This window comes from Cyprinus carpio, chromosome B5 (genome assembly GCF_018340385.1).
Source record: "Cyprinus carpio isolate SPL01 chromosome B5, ASM1834038v1, whole genome shotgun sequence".
Lineage (NCBI taxonomy): Eukaryota > Metazoa > Chordata > Actinopteri > Cypriniformes > Cyprinidae > Cyprinus > Cyprinus carpio.
The window spans coordinates 8,163,655-8,187,543 of NC_056601.1; the positions used below are offsets into that span (position 1 = coordinate 8,163,655).

General features: G+C 37.3%; 1 protein-coding gene across 1 annotated transcript; it reads left to right on the forward strand.

The window, feature by feature from the left end:
* LOC109104850 (A disintegrin and metalloproteinase with thrombospondin motifs 15-like) lies at positions 1–21,021 on the forward strand. Its single transcript, XM_042724061.1, has 8 exons — positions 1–1,280; positions 8,279–8,411; positions 10,872–11,039; positions 12,478–12,764; positions 14,469–14,646; positions 14,816–14,991; positions 17,233–17,408; positions 17,895–21,021. The coding sequence occupies exons 1-8, from the start codon at positions 342–344 to the stop codon at positions 18,712–18,714; spliced, it is 2,877 nt and encodes a 958-aa protein (XP_042579995.1). The 5' UTR covers positions 1–341; the 3' UTR covers positions 18,715–21,021.
* Positions 21,022–23,889: the final 2,868 nt, after the last annotated feature.

Consider the following 23,889-nt stretch of genomic DNA (forward strand, 5'->3'; position numbering starts at 1 on the left):
GAGCGCTGCGCGCTGATGATGCGAAAGCTCACAGAGCCACAAGTAGTTGCTGGCTTAACCTTAAGACAAAAGGCATACCCAATGAGCGCACTTGAGCACCTCCCCAAAATGCGCTGGATGTTTACAAATGCCGCGCGCGCATAAAGGCGACAGATGAGCAGAGCCGCTTCAGTATGCAGGTACAAGAAAGGCATGGATAGCAGACCGGCGGATTTCACACTCTGTGGACGCGCAAAGGCAACATTTTAGTGCAACCGCATCCTGGAATATTCTTGCGTTCACATCTCGCTGTCTTTCTCATTTTGCGCTTTATAAATCAAACAGTCTTCTCGCGCACAAACATGTTTTTGTTGCTAAGGTCAGTTCTTCTAGTTAACGTGTTCTATGCTCAATGGGAAATTGTGAATTCAATGCAGAGTCAGTTGTGCGTGCCCGTCAGACTGGATCATGTCAAGAACAATTTAGTCAGTGCTGAAGACAACACGTTGCCGCAAACAGTTGTACTCAAAATAAATGCATTTGAACAAGATTTTATACTCGAATTACATCCTGACTCCAGCTTCATTGCTCCAGCTTTCTCGACGCACACCGAAGCAACTGCTCAAAATTCCGCGCACAGTGAAGATCTGAGCCGGTGTTTTTACGCCGGTGAGGTGAATTCTGATCCATATTCCTATGCAGCGCTCAGCTTGTGCAAGGGGCTGCAGGGCGCATTCGGTTACGATGGCTGGGAATATTTCATCAAGCCGGCTTTGAACGACACCGACTGGAACGGTGTGCATGCGCATCTCATCAGCCGCAGATCTAACGCCAATCTGAGTGGAAACTCCACGTCAAGATGCGGCGTGGACAATGGTGTGACCCAAACCGTTGCACAGTCTTTGGCGAAGTTTAAGCACCTAAAAGAACAACACAAGACTAACGTCACTATGTCAGTTCTGAAAAATCGCTCGAAGAGATTTGTCTCCATTCCGCGTTATGTAGAGACATTAGTGGTGGCCGATGAATCCATGGCTAAATTCCACGGTGACGACCTCAAGCATTACGTACTGACCTTAATGTCAGTGGCAGCTAAGCTTTACAAACACCCCACCATTCTTAACTCTATCAGCATCGTGGTTGTCAAGTTTATGGTGATTAACGAGGAAGAGAAAGGACCTAAGGTTTCCGGGAACGCGGCGATGACCCTGCGTAATTTCTGCACCTGGCAGAAGAAGCTGAACAAAAACAGCGACAAGCATGCGGAGTACTGGGATACGGCCATCCTATTCACAAAACAGGTAATGTGTTTCGTCAATAGGGGGCAGTATAAGAATCAACGAATCCTAGAATGATCCGGCTAATGTATCTTGTGGTAATTATATCAAGATGGCAGGCAACATGAAACAAAACTGAACACCACACAGGCTGCTACAATTTACTTACCCAATAATCAAACCAATTTAGACATGATTTATGATGACACTGTAATCACAGCTTTTAAGTCCAAAGGTGAACTGGATACGCATAAATATGGTGTTTTGATTGTGTTGTTTGTAAAACCAAATAAAACAAAAAAGCACATGCTTTTACTCTAACCTAAAAGAGTACTTATCCGAGCACTGGTACATAAAGTGTGGTTAAACTCTGAAATATGTTTTGTATCTCGCAGAGTAATGGGCAGGCTGCAACAAGAGTGGCCTCTCCAGTTAACCTGCAGTTGCCACGGGCGTCCCATCATGTTTATAAGTGTTGTTAAGTTCATGGGTCAGGCCTGCCTTTGAGCTATTGCCCTGTATCAGCACTGCAAATAGGAATGTGTGCTCTGAATTAGCAAAGACACAACTTATGCAGAATACTTGGCAGAGTGCTAAAATAATTTGCTTATTGATCTCATTGAACTTTTGGAGTGTTATTTTTTATTGATAGTGTTTTAAGTAGTATTAGCCATTGTAAAGTTTTGATATTGGATGTAAAACATCTAAACAGGCTAAACAGTGCAATTAACAATTTCACAAGATCAGATGTGTAGTTTTGGCACGTTTGAGAAGATTCTTTTGGGGGTAAACAAACAGTGTGATCATTTGGAGGTAAAGGGATAGTTCTGAAGCCATATGACTTACTGATTAATTGTTTGACTGATTTTGTTTTGAATATAGTGCACTAGTTATATAAACCACTTCAATAATCTTTTTTGTTTTAATAGGTTCATTGAAAAAACAACCTTTATTCCTTTTTACACAAATTATGATCATTGGGACAAATTATGTCTTATTTTCCACACGGTTCCTTTCACAATTCTAGTGACCTCAAAACACTTTTACCATAGCGCATAATTTGTAAACTAAAACATTCTGACATTTGCATCACAAGACCAGCTCCATATGACTTTGCTGATGTAGTAAACTTACTAGGTGACCCACCTGGTACAGACTCATGTTTATCTGTTTAGATTAGAACTGAACACACTTTTAGTAGCACTCAGCGGACTTTGAAACTCTTTGAAAGTGTTACAAAAACATACAAGAAGCAATGTAAAATCATTTTGCAGAAAAACTCCTGCTTTGTACTGATTCACCCATGAACTCATTTTATGCTTTCAGCTGTTTTTTAGGAACACTCATATGTGTGAAAACATTTCCATCTTCAAAAATTCCAGATGAGCGCAACCATTATATCCTCTTGTAATCTGCTGCAGTTACACATGACCTGAGCTGGACATTCAGACCAGTCATGTCTGCGTAGTCTAGATGACAGCTGTAGTGAATCATTCTGAGGGGAGTAAATGTTTTATTGTTTCTTCTCCAAAGGGAACTTATGAAGCATTTTAGCAAGAGAGCGCAGTTACTCCCTACATTCTTCCACTCATTATGTTCATTACTCCCTGTGGACAGAGAGAGATTGTCGGGTTTCTCCATAGTCTTGGATGACTCAAGATGAGTTGGAGAGGGGATAGACTTGTACATCTGCTAACCTATGTAAAAGAAAAGTTTCCAACCTGAGTATGGTGTGATTATGCAAGTCTGCATAAATAATACAGTGAGAAAATGAATGAAATTACACATAAATTGCTAGACAAACGAATGAATGAATAGATGGATGGATGATGATTGGTTGGATGTATTAATGGATAGGTAAGTAAACTGTATAGAATGTATACATTGAATGTACAGATATATCACAGATATAAAAATGTAGATTCACATTGTTTACTCAGTTAATGCACTGCAACCTATCGTATTAAATAGCTTAAAAAGGAATATTAGCGAACACAGACACTTTTTTAATGCACTAGTTGCTGTTTTCTGTTCAGTTAAAATTAATGGGGACGGGAGCTTTAAAGCTTAAAAAAACATGAAAATTAGCTCTTATGACTCTTATGTGCTTCATTTCAAGTCTTCTTAAGACATGATAGCATGATAGCAAAAGAGGTAAAGGGACTTTCATACAGGACTATGGGAGATACACTAATGGGAAGTGTCCAGTTTCGTGGGGAGCTTCCCCTAAGCACAGTCCCAGCTGCGAGCGAGCTGACTCTTTGCCCCTCTTTCTCCACCTACCCTCTTTCAGTCTGTTTCCTATTACTAGTATTTAATGAGGGAGAGGCGGAGGGTTGTGAAGAGACAGAGAAGCTAGAAAGATAGAGAGAGAAAACCTATGTGCTCGCTGTGTCCAGGCCCACCTGCTGCAGAGCTCCAATCCCAGCTGCCATTCCATCTTTCCATTCAGGTTGTTCAGTAATGACCTCATTTTCTGTCAAATGATGTAGTGGCATCAAAACCAGCAGTGGATTATTGTGGGTATTTTTAATCACCAATTAAATATTATGGCAGCAAATATGTTTTTAATATGTACATTTGTTGCAAGAAAAAAGAAAATTCTCAAAATGAGTCACTGCTGGCCAGTCATGCAAAAATGCAGCAGTTCGTGTTTAATAAAAACCAGAGCAAGAATTGTAACTAGGCCACTGTTGCAAGAGAGAGGCCGAGAGTCATGCTATGGCAACATGAAATGTTACCATTATAACAGTGACACAAGATACATTTACAAAGCTCTATACATGCAACTGCAGCACAAGAACTACAGTTCACAGTGTACATGTGTAATAACATAAGGTTCATAGTATCAAAAATTCATGAACCTGCTTCAAAGAATCAAATTAACTACCGTTGTTAGCCACCCAGAAAATATTGCTTCCTTTGCTGTTGAACAAGCTGATGTGATTTAATCTACTTTGTATCATAAAATTAGCTTTTTGTGTTCATTCGATATGCAAATTGCACATTCTATTGAGGGCTTATGTTTGGTTGTAAATATATTTATACTCATATACTTAACGTTTCATGTCGAACATTAATGGTATTTTATAATGGATCTTTGTGTTATGTAATTTAGGTAATTGGGAACAGCATGCCAGTTGAAAAGTTTGACTCAGCTGTTCATTACAGAGACAGAAAGGCACATCTGCAGTTTATTTGCATTTTCTAAATACAGCCATTATCAAAGGCATTTGTTCTCTATCTGAGGCACTAATAAATAATGAAGGATTTGATAGCCTATGCATTATCCTTTAAGAGTCAAGCATTTACGGCACTTCACTTTTTTTTATAAAAATATAAGTCCCCTAACCACATCTATCTATCTAAGGCAAAACAACGAGTCTATAGCATTTATTTGCAAAATACTGTACATCACTGCTAGTTCCAACTAAAGTTACCAGCATCAAATCACATTTGCCTTTTCAATATTTTCCTTGGCTGGTATACTAAAAGTAACCAACAACCTTGGGCTACATCTCCTATTTTTATATAACAACATATGTGACCCTGGACATTTTTCAAAATTGAGATTTATACATCAACTGAATGTTGAAAAAAATAAGCTTTCCATTGATGTATGGCTTGCTAGTATAGGACAATATTTGGCTGAGATACACTATTTGAAATCTGGAATCTGAGAGTGCAAAAAAAAAAAAAAAAAAAAAAAAAAAAAAAAAAAAAATTCTGAATATTGAGAAAATCGCCTTCAAGGTTGTTCAAATGAAGTCTTTAGCAATGCATATTACTAATTTTAATTTTTAATTCATATTACATATTCTTTACTTAATATCCTAAGGATTTTTGGCATAAAAGAAAAATCTATCATGTTGACCCATACAATGTATTTTTGGCTATTGCTACAAATATCCCCAACTTAAGACTGGTTTTGTGGTCCTTGGTCACATATTTGGTTTGAAAATGATCACTAGCTTGGGGCTTGTTGACTGCCATGTGAGCTTGTTTTTTGCAGTTCATGTGGTTCTGAAGTTTGTCACATAGTAGGATTTGAAAGAAACTTTTTCATTGCGCTTGTTGGAACAGCATTAAATAACAAGATTGCAAAAACTAAATGCCTCAAAAATTGTTGCAATCATTAGAAGAAACAATCATTTTTTAATACTGAAGAACTACAATGTAAATTGCTATGTGGCCTGTATTTAATTACGTGCTTGTTCACACAGACACTCTTACACACAGACACTACCCGGGTGGCTAACCATATAACCACTACCATCCCACAGGGTTAGTGTTAGATAGTTTATCAGAGAAATTACAACAACGATATAGATAGAAAGTGTTAAGGAAGGCAAGAGTTAGTGAGAGAGGGGAAAAGAGAGAAACGCACATATGGAACAGTTTGGATTTTATAAAGGTATAATGAAAGCCGTATGTTTGCAATGTTGAATGCCAATTGGGTCAGTGCTGCTTGTGGAGAATATGGGCAAGTTTTCCCCCCTGTTTTGCAGAGGATAAAGATATTTCTTGCCAAACATGGAGATTTGATAAAAAACAATGGATAGATAAGTTAACTGAAATGACTTGGAAGTCTGCTCTCATTGCTTATCTAACATTATCGGTGCACAGGACCATTAGCTAAACCAGAACCTGAAATGGTCTGATTAGGTTTCCTCCATCTGGCACAGGCAGATGGCTAGAATCCAAAAGGCCCATACCATATTTTATTACCCAAGCATGTCATCAGGCACTTAGAATCTGTACTTTGGGGGAGGGGTAAAAGGGGGGGGGGGGGGGTTAAAATGAATTCACTGGGTACAGTGGTGTAATAAATTGATCAGAGAACATCTTAAATAGGTGCTGATAAATATTACATAGAGAGAGAGAGAAAACAAACATCAAACGCATCACAATTTTTTCTTCATATTCCATCCAACAGTGTATCACATTTTAAATCCTGGTCACACAAGTAAAAGTTTGTCAGGACAGGGTCCAGGTCTACAGTGTTTCTTATCTAATCAAATGTTTTATATGATCCCACTAAACAAAAGTTGTGAAGAAAATCATGTTATTTCATTTTCCTTTAATTCGAGTTTAGAAAACTCCCAAATTCTAATAATAAATTACTGCTGGTGATATACTGTATGAATAAAACACTGAGTTTGGGCCAAAAAGGAACTGTTCATGAAACAGTCCATGAATGTTTGTAATAGTTTCTGTATAGTAGTCTAGAAGTTTCTGGACTACATATGACCAAAGTAACAACCTAAACACCATAGCTGTGAACAACCACAATTGTTCATGTTCTTTGGTAATCCAATCAGCAAACCGTCTGCTTTCAGATTTGTTTGTGTACATTTGTAATGAGCACTAATGTAAAGTTAAAAACTCTTGTGCATTAAGCAGCTGGTGATAAGGCAGTGGTGACTAGAGTTATTAAGAAAGAGAGCTCACACCTTTCCTGTTATGTGCATTTGTGGGAAGAGATCATGTTGCTTTCATTTAATAAAAGCCTACATTTTGAAAATTTGGCAACATTGCTGTATTTACATCCTGTGAGTGTAGAGTCAGGCTCAGAGTGAATCACATTTTGTCTAACTAAACTAAACTGAATTTACTGGTGGATGACTTTTTTTTTTTTTTTTTTACAGACTTGTGTTTTTATTTTGTCTTGGGAAAAAATATTATTGCAATTGTTATCCGGACAAAATTATGTCTTAAGAATACACTCCCAACCAATATGTTTATGGAAGATGCCTGACTACAGGGAAGCACTTGGACGTGATGAATGTCAAGGCATCCATCATCACAAGGTCTAAAAAGACTAGGGAGACTTTATGATTAGCCCCATGATGATTCTTGGGAGTAAGCAGCTGGATGCACATACATCAAGAAATGCAGAGAGAATTTGAGAACTAGGTCAAATAAAAAAAAAAACAGAGAGAGATGTAAAATATAAGAAGACCAAATGAAACACTGTGTCCTTGTAGGCATGGATGTTTACTTAAAAACTTTTTGATGGTTATGTATGAGCAACATGTCACATTGACTTTGAGCTTCATCCTAGACATCATGATTTATGCAGGTCAAAGATGTCAGAGCCTTTGGGTTATACTGTTGAATAACAGGAGTTGAACTGTCTCTCCTAAATGTGGTAAAGCTTCTGTTCCCTTTAGTGGGCCAGAGAGAGAGAACTCAAGGTTACGAGCACAGTCAATGTTAGTCTACCTTTTTGGGATTGGTATAGGGTGTTGCACCATGCGACAAGACTGACCAGCAAACCTGCTATTATGATGTTGATTCACTAAGGCTCAACAGATATTTTGAGCAAATCCATTTTAAACTGTGGTAACACAATATAGGTCAGTTGGAAATTCTTTTGGACTGAGATTTTATACCAATAGAAATTAGAGCTATTTTGGGCATGTGAAATATTTCCATGTCAATTAAAAGCACATTCTTCTAGCTACCTATTTCCTATTTTTCAGTTAAATTTACTGGCATATCTGTGATGGCCTTTTAATTATTATTATTATCATTAATAATATATAACTTTAAACCAGGATTAATGTGCCAGTGATTAAAACCAAACACCATTGTTTGGTTTTAATTACCAATTTAAATATTAGCTAACTATTCAGCTGTAAATTTCATCGAAATAATTTAGTTTTAGATATGCACTCAAGGCTAAATGTTTATTAAAAAAAGAATAAATAAATAAATTAATTTACCTTTTTATGGGTTAAATATGATAAAATTTAATTTGTACTTACATTGAATTGTAATTACAAAACCAGTCCTGGTAACACTTTAGATTAAGGAACACATTTTCACAAATGCAGAATATGTGCTATATAAGTAATAATAAACAGCCAATATGCTAGTAATATGCACGCTAATAAGCTACTAGTTAATAGTGAGAATTGGTCCTTAAAATGAAGTGTTACCCAAATCTTTTACATTTAAAATGTAAAAAATTTAGACAAGAATGATGACAACAATTTGTTTATGTTCTACGGATCTAGGATCTGTGTGGAGCCTCAACATGTGACACACTGGGTATGGCAGATGTTGGCACCATGTGTGATCCCAAGAGGAGTTGTTCTGTGATTGAAGATGATGGGTTGCCATCTGCTTTCACTACTGCCCATGAGCTTGGTAAGTGTAAACTGATGTATAAAGCACAACTGTAGGGTCCTGGCAGTTAAAATCCCATTCATTTTCTCCATTGAGAAATTGATTTTTAACGACAAAATGTAAACCTTTCAAGAGAGACCTACTGTACAGTACCATGAGCTACAAGATTGTTAAACAATGATGTATGCTTCTGTAGAAGGCACAAGTCAGCATGACTGACTTCAATTAAATATATATATACGTATATACAGTAGGTGGACAACCAGAATGGGTAATTCTGCCGAGTATACCACTGCTGCGTTAACTGCAAGTCAGTCGCATGTTAAAATCATTCGCAAAACTACCGCCAGGTGGTGCAAAGGGACATGTTGCAAACTGACTGTAATTGTAAAATGTTGGTTTGTAAATGGAGTTGAAAGGACGAAGTAAAACATCAATAAAATTATAATATAACATTTTAACATCCTTAAAAACATTAGAAAATTCATTTCAATAGAGTTCATTTTAAAACGTGTGATAGTCTTAGGCTACAGTCTACGCATCAAAAATTAAAAGACCTTTACACAAAGGCTCTTACTGCATGCTATTGTTATTAAACAGTCATTACATATATAGGCCTAGCATTTAGAAATAATTCTTATTAACTCTGCTATTATTCTTGATTTTTCAAACTGCTAACACTTTGCATTTTCGAATTATGCCTTTACTGTAGCTTTACTATATATATATATATATATATATAATATATATATATATATATATATATATATATATATATATATATATATATATAGTTAATCTTCTGTTAAAAAATTGCATTTCCCATAATTCCTGGCTCTTTTCACGGGTCAAGATTTGTGTGACTAGCTGTTTGTCCCTGTACTTTAAATATCTTAATATCTTGTAATAATCTTAAAGGGGTCATGAACTGCCTTTGTTTTTTATTTTGTACTGTTCTCTGAGGTCCACTTATAATGTTATCTAAACTTTTTCAGTCAAAAAACAATAATTTAGAAGTAATAGGTTTTCTGTCCTGTTTTTAAACCCCCTTATTGTAATGCTCTGTTTGAATAGGCGTGACGGATTGTAGACACGCAAGTAAACGCCCACTGCTATGATTGGCTAAGGCTTGTGTATTTGCCAGCGTACATTCCTCATAGATGGACGCTGCTGTGATTTAGGTCAAAAATGCTCAGTACATATTAAACCACCTGTAATAACAGACAAAGCAATAGTGACCACGTAATGAAAACAGTTACTCGCACTTGTGTGGTGCGACATCGGATCCAATTTAATCAGCGCATCGTTATCTTTTAGTTTCAGTCTTTCTGTAAATCCCGTGTTAAATCATGCCTTGTTTGTAAACGAATCCATGGTAAAATGAAGTGAACAAAGGATCAAAAAGTTCTTAATGATGTGGTCTGGAACTTCATTAAAAATAAAGTTTATCTACTCTTTCCTAATGTTGGGATCAGAAGGAGGATCAGAAGGAGGGCAAAGCAAAAACTGTCTTTTCCAACTGCACAGCTTGTCTTCGGAGCAATCGTTAACATTTGATTTCTGCATATGTTTGAATCGGTGGGTGGGACTAAACAGACGGTTATGTAGAAGCAGGAGTTGATCTTCTGTGGAGGAGGTGCTTATCCACACTATTACAACATAGAGTGGCACATTCCTCAGCTTGTCATTTTGACAGACTGGTTTCAATATAAACTGTTTTTAGACTAACAAGGAAGTTTTGAGTTCTGAAACCTACAGGATTTTTCGTAGTGCAATGACCTTTTATATGTCAAAAGATCAAGGGAATTTTCGTTTCTCAGTTCATGACCTCTTTAAAATACTGGTTTAGAACATTGCACACAGAATATCACCGACTAACACTAACCACAGTTTCTCCTAAACTTGTATTCATATTATCAATCCCAGCACAAGCATGATGCTCCAATAACAAGCCTATTGCATCATCATTTATTATATTTGGCTGTGCTGAAATCTTTTAACTGAATGGTTGCCAACTCTACTCAATATGTGGGTCTAGAACCAGTAATTGCAGCATCCAAAATCTTCTGGAGGATATCCACAACATTGTCCCAGAGAGGATTTTCATTCAGTTCAGATTAGCTCAGTGGAGCAGCTGAGGAAAGATAAGCTCTACTGAAGTGGCTTGTTTCCCTGTAGGAAACCTCATAGACGGCTTTGCAAAAGTTTCCTCTCAAGGTCAGGGAGGAAATATGGGGAGATGTCGGAGGTATTGTAGAAGTGACTCAGCATAGCTGTGGTCCAACTGCTGACAGGAAAATTGTATTTTAATGATTGGTGATTTAAAAGGCAAAAATGTAAATTTACATTTGGGTAATTTCTAGAGATGGTTCGTTTACATCAGTGTAAAGTGCTGACACACATTGCATTTTATCCTTTGTATTTTTTCCCCTCTTGTGTTCTCACTCCTTTCTCCTCTCCTTTACACCTTCACCGCTACAGGACATGTCTTCAATATGCCACACGATAATGTTAAAGCATGTGAGGAAGTGTTTGGCAAGCTGCAGGACAATCACATGATGTCTCCCACTCTGATCCGGATCAACCGCACCAGTCCCTGGTCACCATGCAGTGCTGCCATTATCACGGACTACCTGGACAGTGGACACGGTAAGTAAAAGAAAGCGATACTTTGCATTTCCTGTAGACCTACAATTAATGTTACGTTGCATGAATTTTGACAATATGTGAAAACTCCAAATTAACTTTAAAGTGAAACAAACCCCCTTGAAGTAAACTGAAGTGGCCTAAATATGGTTTGCATAAAACATGAATTCTAAAAGCAACTCTGTTTCCACTTTTGCATAATGCCAAATATGTTTGGCTTTTACAGGTAACCACACAATTGTAATGCCATGTGAAAGTGAACAACAACACAGCAGTACTGAAATATAACACTAGTTTTGACACACGATTAATCTATGCTGAAATTTGCCTTTAAATATGTTTAATCAAAATGTAGTGTGTTCAGTTTAAAAGCATTTATTTTCTATTTTAAACTGTAGAAAACAAAATAATGTGCAATAAAGATTTCATTGATTGCATAAGGTGTATATTGAAGCTACATTTTAATGTGAGGGTTGGAGCAGCTTGGCTCTATATACTGTACTCTAGTATTGTATGAAGACTTAATTTTCTTTTAAAAGAATAATACATTGAATCAGAAATGATGCATTAAATGAATGAGGGTAAATACATTTAAAATGTTTTACATACATTAATAAAATTCAAATAAATGCTGTTCTTTAGAAATGTCTATTAATCAAAGAATGGATCACAGTTTCAGCAAAACTATTACACAGCACAGCTGTTTCTTGAGTGTTTCTTGAGTGCCAAATCTGCATATCAAAATGATTTCTGAAGGATCATGTGACACTGGAGGCTGAAGTAACTGCTGGTGAAAATTCAGCTTTGATTACAGCAATAAATTACTTTTTTTAAATATATGAAAATAAGTTGTAATACAATTTCACTGAATTTGCTCATTTACTGTATTTAAAAAAAACAAATGCAGTGCTGTAGGGCATAAGAGACTTCTTTCAAAAACAAACAAAACTGATACCTTTTGAATCGTAGTGTATACTGTATGAGCGTGCTCAGGGCTAATAGAGCGATGAGTGAGTCTGGGTTTAACGTCTCAGTGTTGGTGCTTTCTGAAAAGCTGTCTTCAAAGAAATAGACATCCCAAGGTCAGCCTATGTTACAGCTTGCAGATCTGAAACAGTGTAGTGACTGATGTAACTGTTTTACTGGAGTGTTTCTGTGAAGGTTTACAGTGGGGCCACTGGGAGATTCAGAACCCCTCTCAGGGCTGCTATTTGCCCTCTGTAGATGAAGACATATGTATATATACACTTACATTTCTGATAAACAAAAACCTAAAGCAAATATATAATGCACACACTCCAGTCATCTAGTCAGACTTTATTTTTTACAGCATGAAACCATAATTACTGTATATTTTAATAAAGAATTGCAGGTAAATTGAGTGTAAACAAAAGTCTCTGTAAATACAATTTCATTCTCTTATTATTTGACATCTTTGCAGGCGATTGTCTGCTGGATCAACCTCAGAAACCGCTAGCTCTTCCAGATGTGCTCCCAGGTGCATCGTATGGTTTAGAGCGGCAGTGTGAGCTTGCCTTCGGTGCCGGCTCAAAGCCATGCCCGTTAATGCAGGCACCATGTCAGCGCTTGTGGTGCACAGGAAAGACCCGCGGGCAACTGGTGTGCCAGACAAGACACTTTCCATGGGCAGACGGAACCAGCTGCGGGGACGGACAACTCTGCATGAGAGGCACATGCATGGACAAACAGGAGATGGCCAAAACTAAGGTACCTTCACACCCCTGCAAATAAGCCTGCACTGGCAAATCCCTCAAAGGGATTTCAAATCAATGTATTTATTAAATACAAAATAGAAAACATTCAATTCAGGTTAATACAGCTACATATAGGCAAAAATGTAAATACACAAAAGTACAAAAAAACTAAAGAGAGCGTGCACAAAGCAATGTAAGATTGTAGGATTTCGTCATGTGAAAATTGATGTGTGCAGAAGTCTTATCAGTAGGACAACAATGTCCAAACACTGTCCGTAGCTGAAGTTGGCTGATAACAAATGAATAACCCAACCTCTTGTAATAAAAACATGCCACAGCACTCAAACACCAGACTCTCCATAACCAGGAACAGTCAAAAATAGTCCAGACTATGGTTTCATGTCGAAAAGAACTTTAAAACCATATTCAAACTGGACCATGATGTGGTAAACTTGCCAATAAAGATTCCTTCTAAAATACATACAAATACACTGTCTTAAACTCTTAGCATCAATCCAAACATAGGCCATACATACATGTACCATCTTGGCCAAAAACATCAGCAATTTACACTTTTAAACAGAAAAAAATAACAACTCCTTTAGACTGGGCTTGAAATGACACATTTTCCAACCAGGACACGAGCACAATGTGTTCAGCAGGTTAGCCATGCTGCCTACTGCCTCTTGTTATTGTTAACTCCCTCTACCCATATGACTTTACTTGAGGAAACCTAAAACACCCTAGCACCCCTAGTGGTAAGGAAGAAAACTGCCCCCCAAAATTTTTTTATTAACAGGCTCATGTCTGTTACACCTCAAATATGGCTCATGGGATCCACTTTCCTGCAGAGTTTAGCTCTGACTTTGATCAAACTCACCCCCCTGTGATTTTCTAATGATCCTGAAGACATGCTTGGGTGTGTTTGATGAAGGTTAGAACTAAACTCTGCAGGAAAGTGGATCTCGTGAGCCAGATTTGAGGATCCCTGGCCTATATGAAACAAGAGGTTTTGAAGAGGTCTCTTTTGGTTTGAATTCTAGTTCAACTGAGTGGCTTAAGAATGATCAGAAAATGTTGTTTGTATGCTCCTAGTTGCATTACAGGGCTGCCTACACAAAACCTGCATGGGCCCAAAGGATACAAAAGTTGCTCTGGGCCCGAACGGGTTGGCCCACACTTGGCCATCATAGGATTAATGTGGGCAGTCTGCTAGTGTGGGCTGCTCACAGAGAGCCTCCGGTGTTGTGGGCCTCGCCTGGCCAAGTCCACACTGGGCCTGTTTAGGTTTGGAGTGGGCTGGCCCTATGTTTGCAGGGTACATCAACAGTATCCCAAATACTTGGATGGATGGACACTAAATATACAATCTTTCATTGCTGTTTTGATCATGCTCACTTGCAGAATTTAGAAGATTTAAACTTTTGTTGAATGAACACATTTTGAAATAACTCTCACTGCAGTGTGAAAGATGTCATGTGACCACAACAGAGATTTGACATACCGATGTCAGCCTGTTAAACTAACTGCACTTGACCTGTTACTTGGTTTATTTGCCCTGTTGCTTAGCGATCTTGCACATGACCTGTGAACGTGTTCTTGGTTGCCAAGTAATTTTGGATTTAGAAGTAAAATAGAGCTTGTTGTAAAAGAATGTTCAATGTTCAAAGGTCAAATGAATTGTGACAACCCCCTCTCCCTGTTTCTTCTGTATTAGGTGGATGGCAGATGGGGTAAATGGGGACCATTTGGTACCTGCTCCAGAACTTGTGGAGGTGGAGTGCAGCTTTCAAAGAGAGAGTGTGACAACCCTGTGCCACTCAATGGTGGCAAATACTGCCAGGGAGTGAGGGTCAAATACCGGTCCTGCAACCTCTCCCCATGCCCTGACACAGGTTTAAATGTTTTCTGTCTACACAAAATCAGCATCAGTGTAAACAAAAGTACAGTAAACAAGGATACTTTTATTATTTGGAATAATTTATGCTTTTCTGCATAGCATATGGAATAAAATAAGAATTTCAAGAATGTGCGCCACTTACATCTGCCTCATTGTCACTTTAGGCAAGAGCTACCGTGAGGAGCAGTGTGAAGCTTACAATGGGTTTAGCCTGAACACTAACCGGCTCACCCCCTCTGTGGTGTGGGTGCCCAAATATTCTGGTGTTATGGCTAAAGATACATGCAAGTTGATCTGCAGGGCAAATGGAACAGGCTACTTCCACGTTCTTGCACCTAAGGTGAGCAATCTCAATTTTAGAAAAAAAAAAATACAAAATGAAATTTGGATTTAAGGCATCAAAAATGTATATAAAATATGATTTTACCGGTAATATCAATTTCATCAGTTCATGCAGTGGAAAATATTAGTTATAAAATAATATAAAATAATAGGGCCTATTTATTATAACTAGTAGGGGTGCACAATATGACCAAAATCTTGTATGAGTAATATGAGTAATTTTATTTCATGGTAATGGTATATATCATAATATAGTTATTTTTGTTTTAAATAAGGTCTTTATGATATCAAAAATGTATAATTGTTTTCAATAAAAAAAGAAGCCTAAATTAAAAAAGCTCACTGAGGACAAGTAAACAGTTAGTAATTATAAGAATAATAAACTAATTACAAGCAATAGAACCAAAAACCACAGTAGAAACAAATAAATAAGAAATGCTACATACATTATATAAAGTAATCAAATGTTTAAACACACTGCATATTCACTGTGTAAAATAAATATATATTTCTTCTTATTAAAGTTATTTAGCTTATTTAGAGTGATTTAGCAAGAGCAGTGAGAGATTTTCTCTCTTTTGTTGATTGATTAACATGAATGGCAAACAGCAGGAATATTAGACTGCCCGGATCCAATATACTGTTACACATGTGTTTTCTTTCTCAGCTGTTTGCTTTCACTTAAGACCTAAATTACTGTGTTTACAATTTTGACACATACAAATATGTGTGTATTTAACCTTTCAAGGCCTATACAGTGGCAAAAATAACTCTGTTCAATACTCCTGTTCTCTTTGAGTACCGTCTTCAAGTGCATGCCTATCTGACAGTGCTCAGAAAACAGTAGTGAACATAGTGAAATGAATTCTCTTTTGCTGCTGATTGCATTTTACTGGCTTAAAATCACTTGTTTTTAAACCACAATGCTTAAAAGTGCTTGCAAACAATAAGTGACTATGTACAGTAGCATAGCAACGTCAAATTTCTACCAGTCAATCAAGTCGGTTATAGTTTACTATATTAGTTAATAATACATATATAAACTAAGGTTTACATGAATTCTCTCACTGGAAATTATGAAGCTTGAGGACTTTATGGGGGATGTGGGGAATATAACCTGTCAGTGAGTCTGGGAGTCTCACTAAAAATAAAGTGAACTTAACACACCTTAACACCATAAAATACATTTGCAATAGTTTGGTACATGAAAGGCTGCATGCAGTATCAGAACAGTTATGAGTTATTAAACCTTCATCTAAGAATTTATTGAAAGGAAAAGTATCATTTAATTAAAACCATATATTACTTTAGGCATGTAAGAGGAGAAAGGCCTGGTGAGCATACCTGCTGTTTGGTGGCTGCTTTACACTTACGTCAGATTTCACTACAGGCAGAGTTGAGTGGTCAGGAAGAACAGATGAAAGTGAGAGGAAAGATAAGGAAGGTGAAAGGGCCTATCTTTGTGAGATACTGTTGTGCAGAGTGAAACTGTACAGACGCAACAGTTACGTCAAGGCTAGAGGTATGTTTATGAGACCGGGATTTGACACTGAAGAAACTATTTAGAGCTTGAACTCTTAAAGAGACAGAATTAACTCTCATCTGCTAAAGACATGTTTTGCCAAAGGCAAAAAATAAATAAATAAATAAATAAAATAAAATAAAATAAATAAAGGAATAATTAAACAATACCAAAGACTAGACTGTACATTATTTGAGTAAGCCCCATTACTAATTTGAAGGTGTAGCTGATCCAAAACAAATGAGCAACAGAATAGGGACAGAAATAGCTTAATAATAGACATGCTGGACCCATTTGTTTCAATGCACCCCCACATGTATTGTCATGGTTAGAAATCAGCCTGTTGTGCAAAGCTGCTCTACAGTTATCAACATTTGAAGTGGATCAAAACCTTTCATCAAAGTTGTCCTAAAACCTAAAACCAAAATACGTTCTTGTCTTTTTTGATCCACTTCAAATGTTGACTACTGTAAAACTGAGCAATGGGAACCATTAAAGGGATTTATCTAATGTACATTTTTAATTACAAATAAAAAAGAAATGTAATTTATGCATTTAAATCATCAGTATACAAAACATTGTTTTGCAAAGAAAATAAATGGTTGTACAAGAATTGCCCTATAATTTTATTAATTTTTTGTTACCATAAAACGTTACAATTATGCTTATCCACAAGATTGATGGCATTTCCATTATTTTTTCTCTGCTATTTTATAGGTTGTCGATGGTACACCATGCTCTCCTGACTCCCCATCAGTCTGTGTCCAAGGCAAATGCATCAAGGCAGGCTGTGATGGAAAACTGGGATCCAACAAGAAGTTTGACAAGTGTGGAGTCTGTGGAGGAGATAATAAGAACTGCAAGAAGGTCTCAGGTCTTTTCACCAAGCCAATGTGAGTGAAGTTAGGTCACACAAATAATCTTAAAATAATTCATGCATTGATTATTAACCTCATGTTTCGGTAAGCCTGTGTATCAATACAGATTTCCTGATTTGATTTGATTCTGATTTTGATTAGATTAAATTATTTACAGTATTTTTATTTTATTTTTTGGTTATGATGTCCTTTATACTTATATATCTAAATTATACTGGTAAGTGTTTGAGAATGATATTGATTCACTAAATAATTGGTTCATAAGTGTGAATTGTTTGTCAATTGTACTACACTGCCTTTCTGTATGTTTTTTTTTTCACTAAAAACAACTGGTTCGTAAGAGTCCGTTTTTGTGAATCAGACATTTCTTGCCATTATTTTTGGATATTCCGTCACAAACTCACATTCTTAGTATTTCTTTTTGGATTGCTCAACTGTCGCACTAAGAGAGAGATGAATATCCCAAAACCATTCTAATACTTCTGACCTTTCTCTTCTCAGGCATGGTTACAATTTTGTGGTCATGCTTCCTGTGGGAGCCTCTAACGTCGACATCAGGCAGCGCGGCTACAAGGGCATCGTGAGTGATGACAACTATCTTGCCGTCAAGAACAGCCAGGGCAAGTACCTGCTGAATGGAAACTATGTGGTTTCAGCCATGGAGAAGGATATTCTTGTGAAAGGAAGTCTGCTCCGCTACAGTGGAACAGTTGGTTCCTCAGAAACTCTTCAGGCTGTGAAGCCTCTGGGAGAAGCCCTGGTAATTGAAGTGCTATCTGTAGGCCAGATGACACCTCCACGTATCCGCTATTCTTTCTATTTGCCACGGGAGAGCAAAGACGCCAAGGTGCAAAAGAAAGAAGAAAAGGCACGTGCTGAAAACAATGTTCTTAGGGAAGAGGGCGGAATCAGTAAAGGTGGAAAAGAGTCAGATCTTCTTAAGGACACAATCTCACCATCGTATGTGAAAGATATTGCACCAAAACCAGGAAAGTGGGTGGCGGCCGGGTGGAACGTGTGCTCGGTTACTTGCGGTAATGGGCTCCAGAGGAGGATGGTGCAGTGTCTCGGGGGAGATGATGGGCCTGGAATGGACTGTGAGCCTGCCCAAAAACCCAGTGCTATTCAGTCGTGTGGAGACCCTTGCCCCATGTGGGAGGTGGGCGAATGGTCCCCCTGCTCCAAGACCTGTGGGAAGGGCTTCAAACGGCGCCTGATTCGCTGCGTTACAAATGTGGGAAAGCTGCTTCCAAGGGAGAAGTGTGCAGACAAAAAGAAGCCACAGGAGCTGGACTTCTGTTCATTAGTCCCTTGTAAATAATCCACCCCTCCATTTAATATGTCTCTACATGGACCTTCTATTTTGTCAAATTGCATATTCAGCAGAGAAAAGTACAAAGAAAAAAGACTATATGTTCTGATTCAAAGTTTATATTTTTTCATCTGTCTGACAATGGGGAAAAAATGGACAGCTGTGGAGAAAATGACTGATAAAAGACAGACAACTGAGGTTGTGAGATAAACAGGCTTGAACACAAATGCAAATAGTACTCTACCTCTAATTCTAACCAAATCCATCACCTGTAAATCATCCAGATGAGACCAAATTCAAAATCATACCATGAAGGTATTAATAAGTAATGGGTACATGTACATTTTTTTTATGTTTGAATATATACGATATAGATGTATTGACAGCACCTAAAACATAAAAGTATTGAAGTATGTTCTGCATTTAAAACAAAAATATCATTTATATATATATTATAAATATATTTGTATAGTTATTACAATCTAATCCCACCTTTACTCTAGCTAACCACTTCTCATCAATGCAAAATATAACAGGCAATTTTTACCACATTATACCATTTTATAGACTTTTTGTCGTTAATTTTACTGTAGTGTTAAATTAAGTGAAAAAGCATGACAAAGAACATATTAATTTAATGAATTAAGTATTCAATATTCAATCAATCAAATAGGATTTTTAAACATTTGTATGCCTAGAAATCATTTATATGTCAAATGCTTCCATTTTAGATGCTGTTAATATGTCAATAATGTACATGTCTATGCAAGCATATGAAAATGTATGTGATAGAACCACACTCTACGAGTACCTGTGATTACTGAGAACACCTTGAACATTGCTATCCAAGTCCAAAACAACAGTGTAATTATTAAGCCTAAACTGCACAAATCCATTGCTTTTAACTGAATGGATGATTTTTTATTTTTTCCTGCAGACATCAGTGTAAACATCTGTGTGAGCAATTGATGTTTGAAATGGCCATTAATGAGAGTGTGCGAACAGAAACATTCCACAGGGTATATAATAAACTAGCTCACAAATGCCCTTGTACTGCATGAAACTGGCTGCAATCTACCCTTTGATACCCTCTTTTCTTCAAAACTCAGAGCTGTGGAGAAATTAACTGGGGAGTGATTCATTATTAACCCAAAATTAAGATACAAGAATGAGACTGGAGAATTTTTAATAGAGGTTCAACATCTGGTTTACTAGTTTTTAAATTTTCTTCACATTGCTTAAGGACTGAGCGGAAGCACAGGCTACATTTCTATCAGCACATTTTCTGTGTCAACAAACAGGCCTAAATATTAGCATTTTTTTTCACAAATAGAGCGAGGAAGCTGGTTCCCAAAGCTTTACGTCATGCAAATAAATGAAATCATCTGTGTAGTAATGTAACTGGAAGTCTTCTAACTACTTAGTTACCACATGGGCTTTCCGTGCAATCCAGCGATCCACCTTTACCACTGCAATATGACATGCAGTAACTCAGAGGGGCCATTTTGACAAAGTACAGATCATGGAAATGTTTAAGTCTTCGCCAATGTATTAGCCTCCTAAAACAAAAACAGCAAGACGAAAGCCTCATGCACACAAGGCCTGTGTTTTATCAGTACGTGTGTGTTAGCATGTTAGCCATCTGTCCCTAAACTCTTTTTGCATGTCCATTCATCTCCTTAAAATCACTGTTATTTAGCTCAGCAGACCTAACTTTTTTTCTTTTCTGGACAGCATATTTCCTGCTTACCGCCATGTTCTGTACTGCCAAACACATTCCCCCCTCATCCAGCGTTCAAGCAGAACCCTTTTTTTTATTTGTTGTAATGCTGTTTATCTCCTCTCCTCTACCTACCACTGAGCCAGAGGTGCAGCTGCTATAATCATGCCCTGTCTGGTACAGTTGCCATTTTAACTAAGTTATTACTATTACAATGAATTTTAAGAACTGGTGGCTGGTGGCACAAGGTTGTACAGTTTCGTGCCCTGTGCTTTAGTGGCAAGTCGTTCTTTGTACACAGTAAGTGAAAATCCCTGTAATACGCTGACATGTTACGTTGATGATCAAGGTTCTTCAGAGTGACCATATCGTCCATCTAAAAGATGGTTTCTGTATTACTTTAATGCATATTTTTCTTTTGCGCTTTTGTACAGCAAAAGATTTCAATGTCCTGCATGGGCTTGTATACCATGTATACATCCATCTGGCTGTGCACAAACAAGTCATGTAAATACCTATTATGTCTTATTATACATAAATATTTTTTTTCTTGTCATGCTTCAAGGTATTTATTCCAAATAAAACATGTAGAAATATTTTGTAGCCCTTGTCATTTTTGCTGTTGTTTTTTGTATTAATAATTGTCTCATAATTGTCTCAACTTAGCTTGACAATAAGGATGTCTGCATGCAGGAATAAAAAAATGTAATATTTTCAAACTCCTGAGACAATGAAAGGAGAGAAAGATGGAAAAAAGAGGTAATATTTCAAGCTGCTAAATGTAACAGCTGCACACTTGCCGTCTAGGGCCTTTTAAGGCAGTTTGACCTTGATCAAATGAGTATATAACATGGAGAGTGATGTAATGGCTGTGCATTGTGGGTAGTGAGACAGACTAGTGCTATTACATCAAGCAGAAAGCATTGTTCTGTCAGGGGCCAAAACAGTCTGATTTTGACTGACCTACATAAGGACAAGCATAGACTACAAAACAAGACTGAACAACAGTGAAAGAGGATTTAGCCTCTTCTTCCTTGCTCTAAGTTTGACCTTTTTTTTTTTTTTTTTTTTTTTTTTTAACTTTGTTGAATCCTGATATGAAACACTGTTTGAAATCCTCTCTTGAAATATGCTGGTATCTCCTTGAATGTTCTGCTCATCTTTTAACACCAGTTTTTGTTTTTTACAACTTGTGTGGAAGGGTGTAATTTTTCACTGTATGTCAATATTCCACCATAACCATCCTCTTTTGCTCCCTGATGTTACGTATCATTAACAGACAAGAAAAGGAAATATAGCCTTCATAGTACAACGCTGTCTTAATATCCTGTCTGAAACCACTGATCCATAAACCTTTGTCCATAAACCATTCTTTGGGGATCTCATATTCACCCACATGTTGGATGGACAGGCGAGCAGAAAAATAGTTGGGGAAAGTTCTCTGTGGAAGTTATGGAAGAAATTCATATTTCTAGTGGAGGAAATGATGTTTTGCTAATAACGGCCATGATAAAAACCAAAGCCAAAATGAACTGGCAAAGAAATATGTACATCAACAAATCTGCCTGATTAAATGAATGACTTGATCATTTTACAAACGCTTTTATTCAAAGTAGCTTACAAATTAGAAGAATTTAAAATCAGAAATTTACAGGAGCTAATAATATTAGCAGAACCACAATACAAAGTTTCCATAAAAGAGTAGACCATAAAGAAGCAGACAGAAAGCAGGTGCTAAAGAAAGCATAATTTATAGGAAGTGCTCTTGTTTGTGGTTATGGAAGTATTTTCTTCATGGAAGAGTGGTGTCTTCAGCTATTTCTTAAAGGTTGTGATGGTCTGAGAAGATAAGCAATGCAGACTTTCTCTTGTTATTTTGCAAAAGACCAGTAAAAAGTCTTCTGTTAATGTGTCCCGATACATTTTGTTTATAAAGCTCTGAAATCAAATTTTGTCCAGTAACAACAACCTAAATGCCAAATGCTTTCTCAGCCAGGTCCCATATGGTGAGTCATACTGCTGCATGAGGTGAGAGTATTGAAGTGTAGGAACCCATTTCACTGTCATGAAGAGTCACTGCAGCTGCTTGCTAAATGTTTGCACCATATTCAGTGTACAAACTATATGCTTTTATCAACAATAAAACTTGATTAACTACCAGCTATTATCAATCCAGTAGACATTGTCTTTTTCCTGCAGTAAGAACAATTATTGCATAACTCTCAATTAAGTAGACAGAAAAAACAGAAGTTCAAGTAAATGCAGCATCTAGAGTTCTTATTAGAACCAGGAAGTATGACCATATTAGCCCGGTTCTGTCAACACTGCACTGGCTCCCTATTAAACATCATATAGATTTTAAAATCTTGCTTATTACTTATAAAGCCCTGAATGGTTTTACACCTCAGTATTTGAACGAGCTCTTGTTACATTTTAGTCCTCCACGTCCGCTGCGTTCTCAAAACTCTGGCAATTTGATAATACCTAGAATATTAAAGTAAACTGTGGGTCCTATTTAGCGCCTAAACTCTGGAATAACCTACCTAACATTGTTCGGGAGGCAGACACACTCTTGTAGTTTAAATCTGGATTAAAGACTCATCTCTTTAACCTGGCTTACACATAACACACTAATACGCTTCTAATATCCAAATCCATTAAAGTATTTTTAGGCTGCATTAATTAGGTAAACTGGAACCAAGAACACTTCCCATAACACCCGATGTACTTGCTATATCGTTAGAAGAATTGCATCTATGCTAATATTGGTCTGTTTCTCTCTTATTCCGAGGTCACCGTAGCCACCAGATCCAGTCTGTATCCAGATCAGATGGTCACTGCAGTCACCCGGATCCAGTACGTATCCAGCCCAGATGGTGGATCAGCACCTAGAAAGGATCTCTACCAGGACAACTAGATGAGCTCCAGATACAGATCCCCTGTAAAGACCTTGTCTCAGACGACCACCGGGACAAAACCACAGGAACCAGTTGAGTCCTCTGCACAATCTGACTTTGCTGCAGCCTGGAACTGAACTGCTGATTTCGTCTGGCCAGAGGAGAACTGGCCCACAGACTGAGCCTGGTTTCTCCCAAGGTTTTTTCCCTATTCTGTCACCGATAGAGTTTTGGTTCCTTGCCGCTGTCACCTCTGGCTTGCTTAGTTGGGGACACTTCATTTACAGCGATATCATTGACTTGATTGCAAATGATTGTACAGATACTATTTAAACTGAACTGAGCTGCATGATGGCATCACCGAATTCAATGATGAACTGTCTTTAACTGTCATTTTGCATTATTGACACTGTTTTCCTAATTAATGTTGTTCAGTTGCTAAACAATCTGTTTTGTTTAAAGCACTATATAAATAAAGGTGACTTGACTTGACTTGACTTGACTTGACAACATCAGTTGTAATCCAACCCCCAAGAGCAAAGGAAATGAGAAAAAAAAGAGAAAGAC

Coding starts and splice junctions, on each gene's coding strand:
- LOC109104850 (XM_042724061.1), top strand. CDS start 342: ATGTTTTTGTTGCTAAGGTCAGTTCTTCTAGTTAACGTGTTCTATGCT. Junction 8,412..10,871: donor CACTACTGCCCATGAGCTTG/GTAAGTGTAAAC, acceptor TCACCGCTACAG/GACATGTCTTCAATATGCCA. Junction 17,409..17,894: donor GGTCTTTTCACCAAGCCAAT/GTGAGTGAAGTT, acceptor TTCTCTTCTCAG/GCATGGTTACAATTTTGTGG.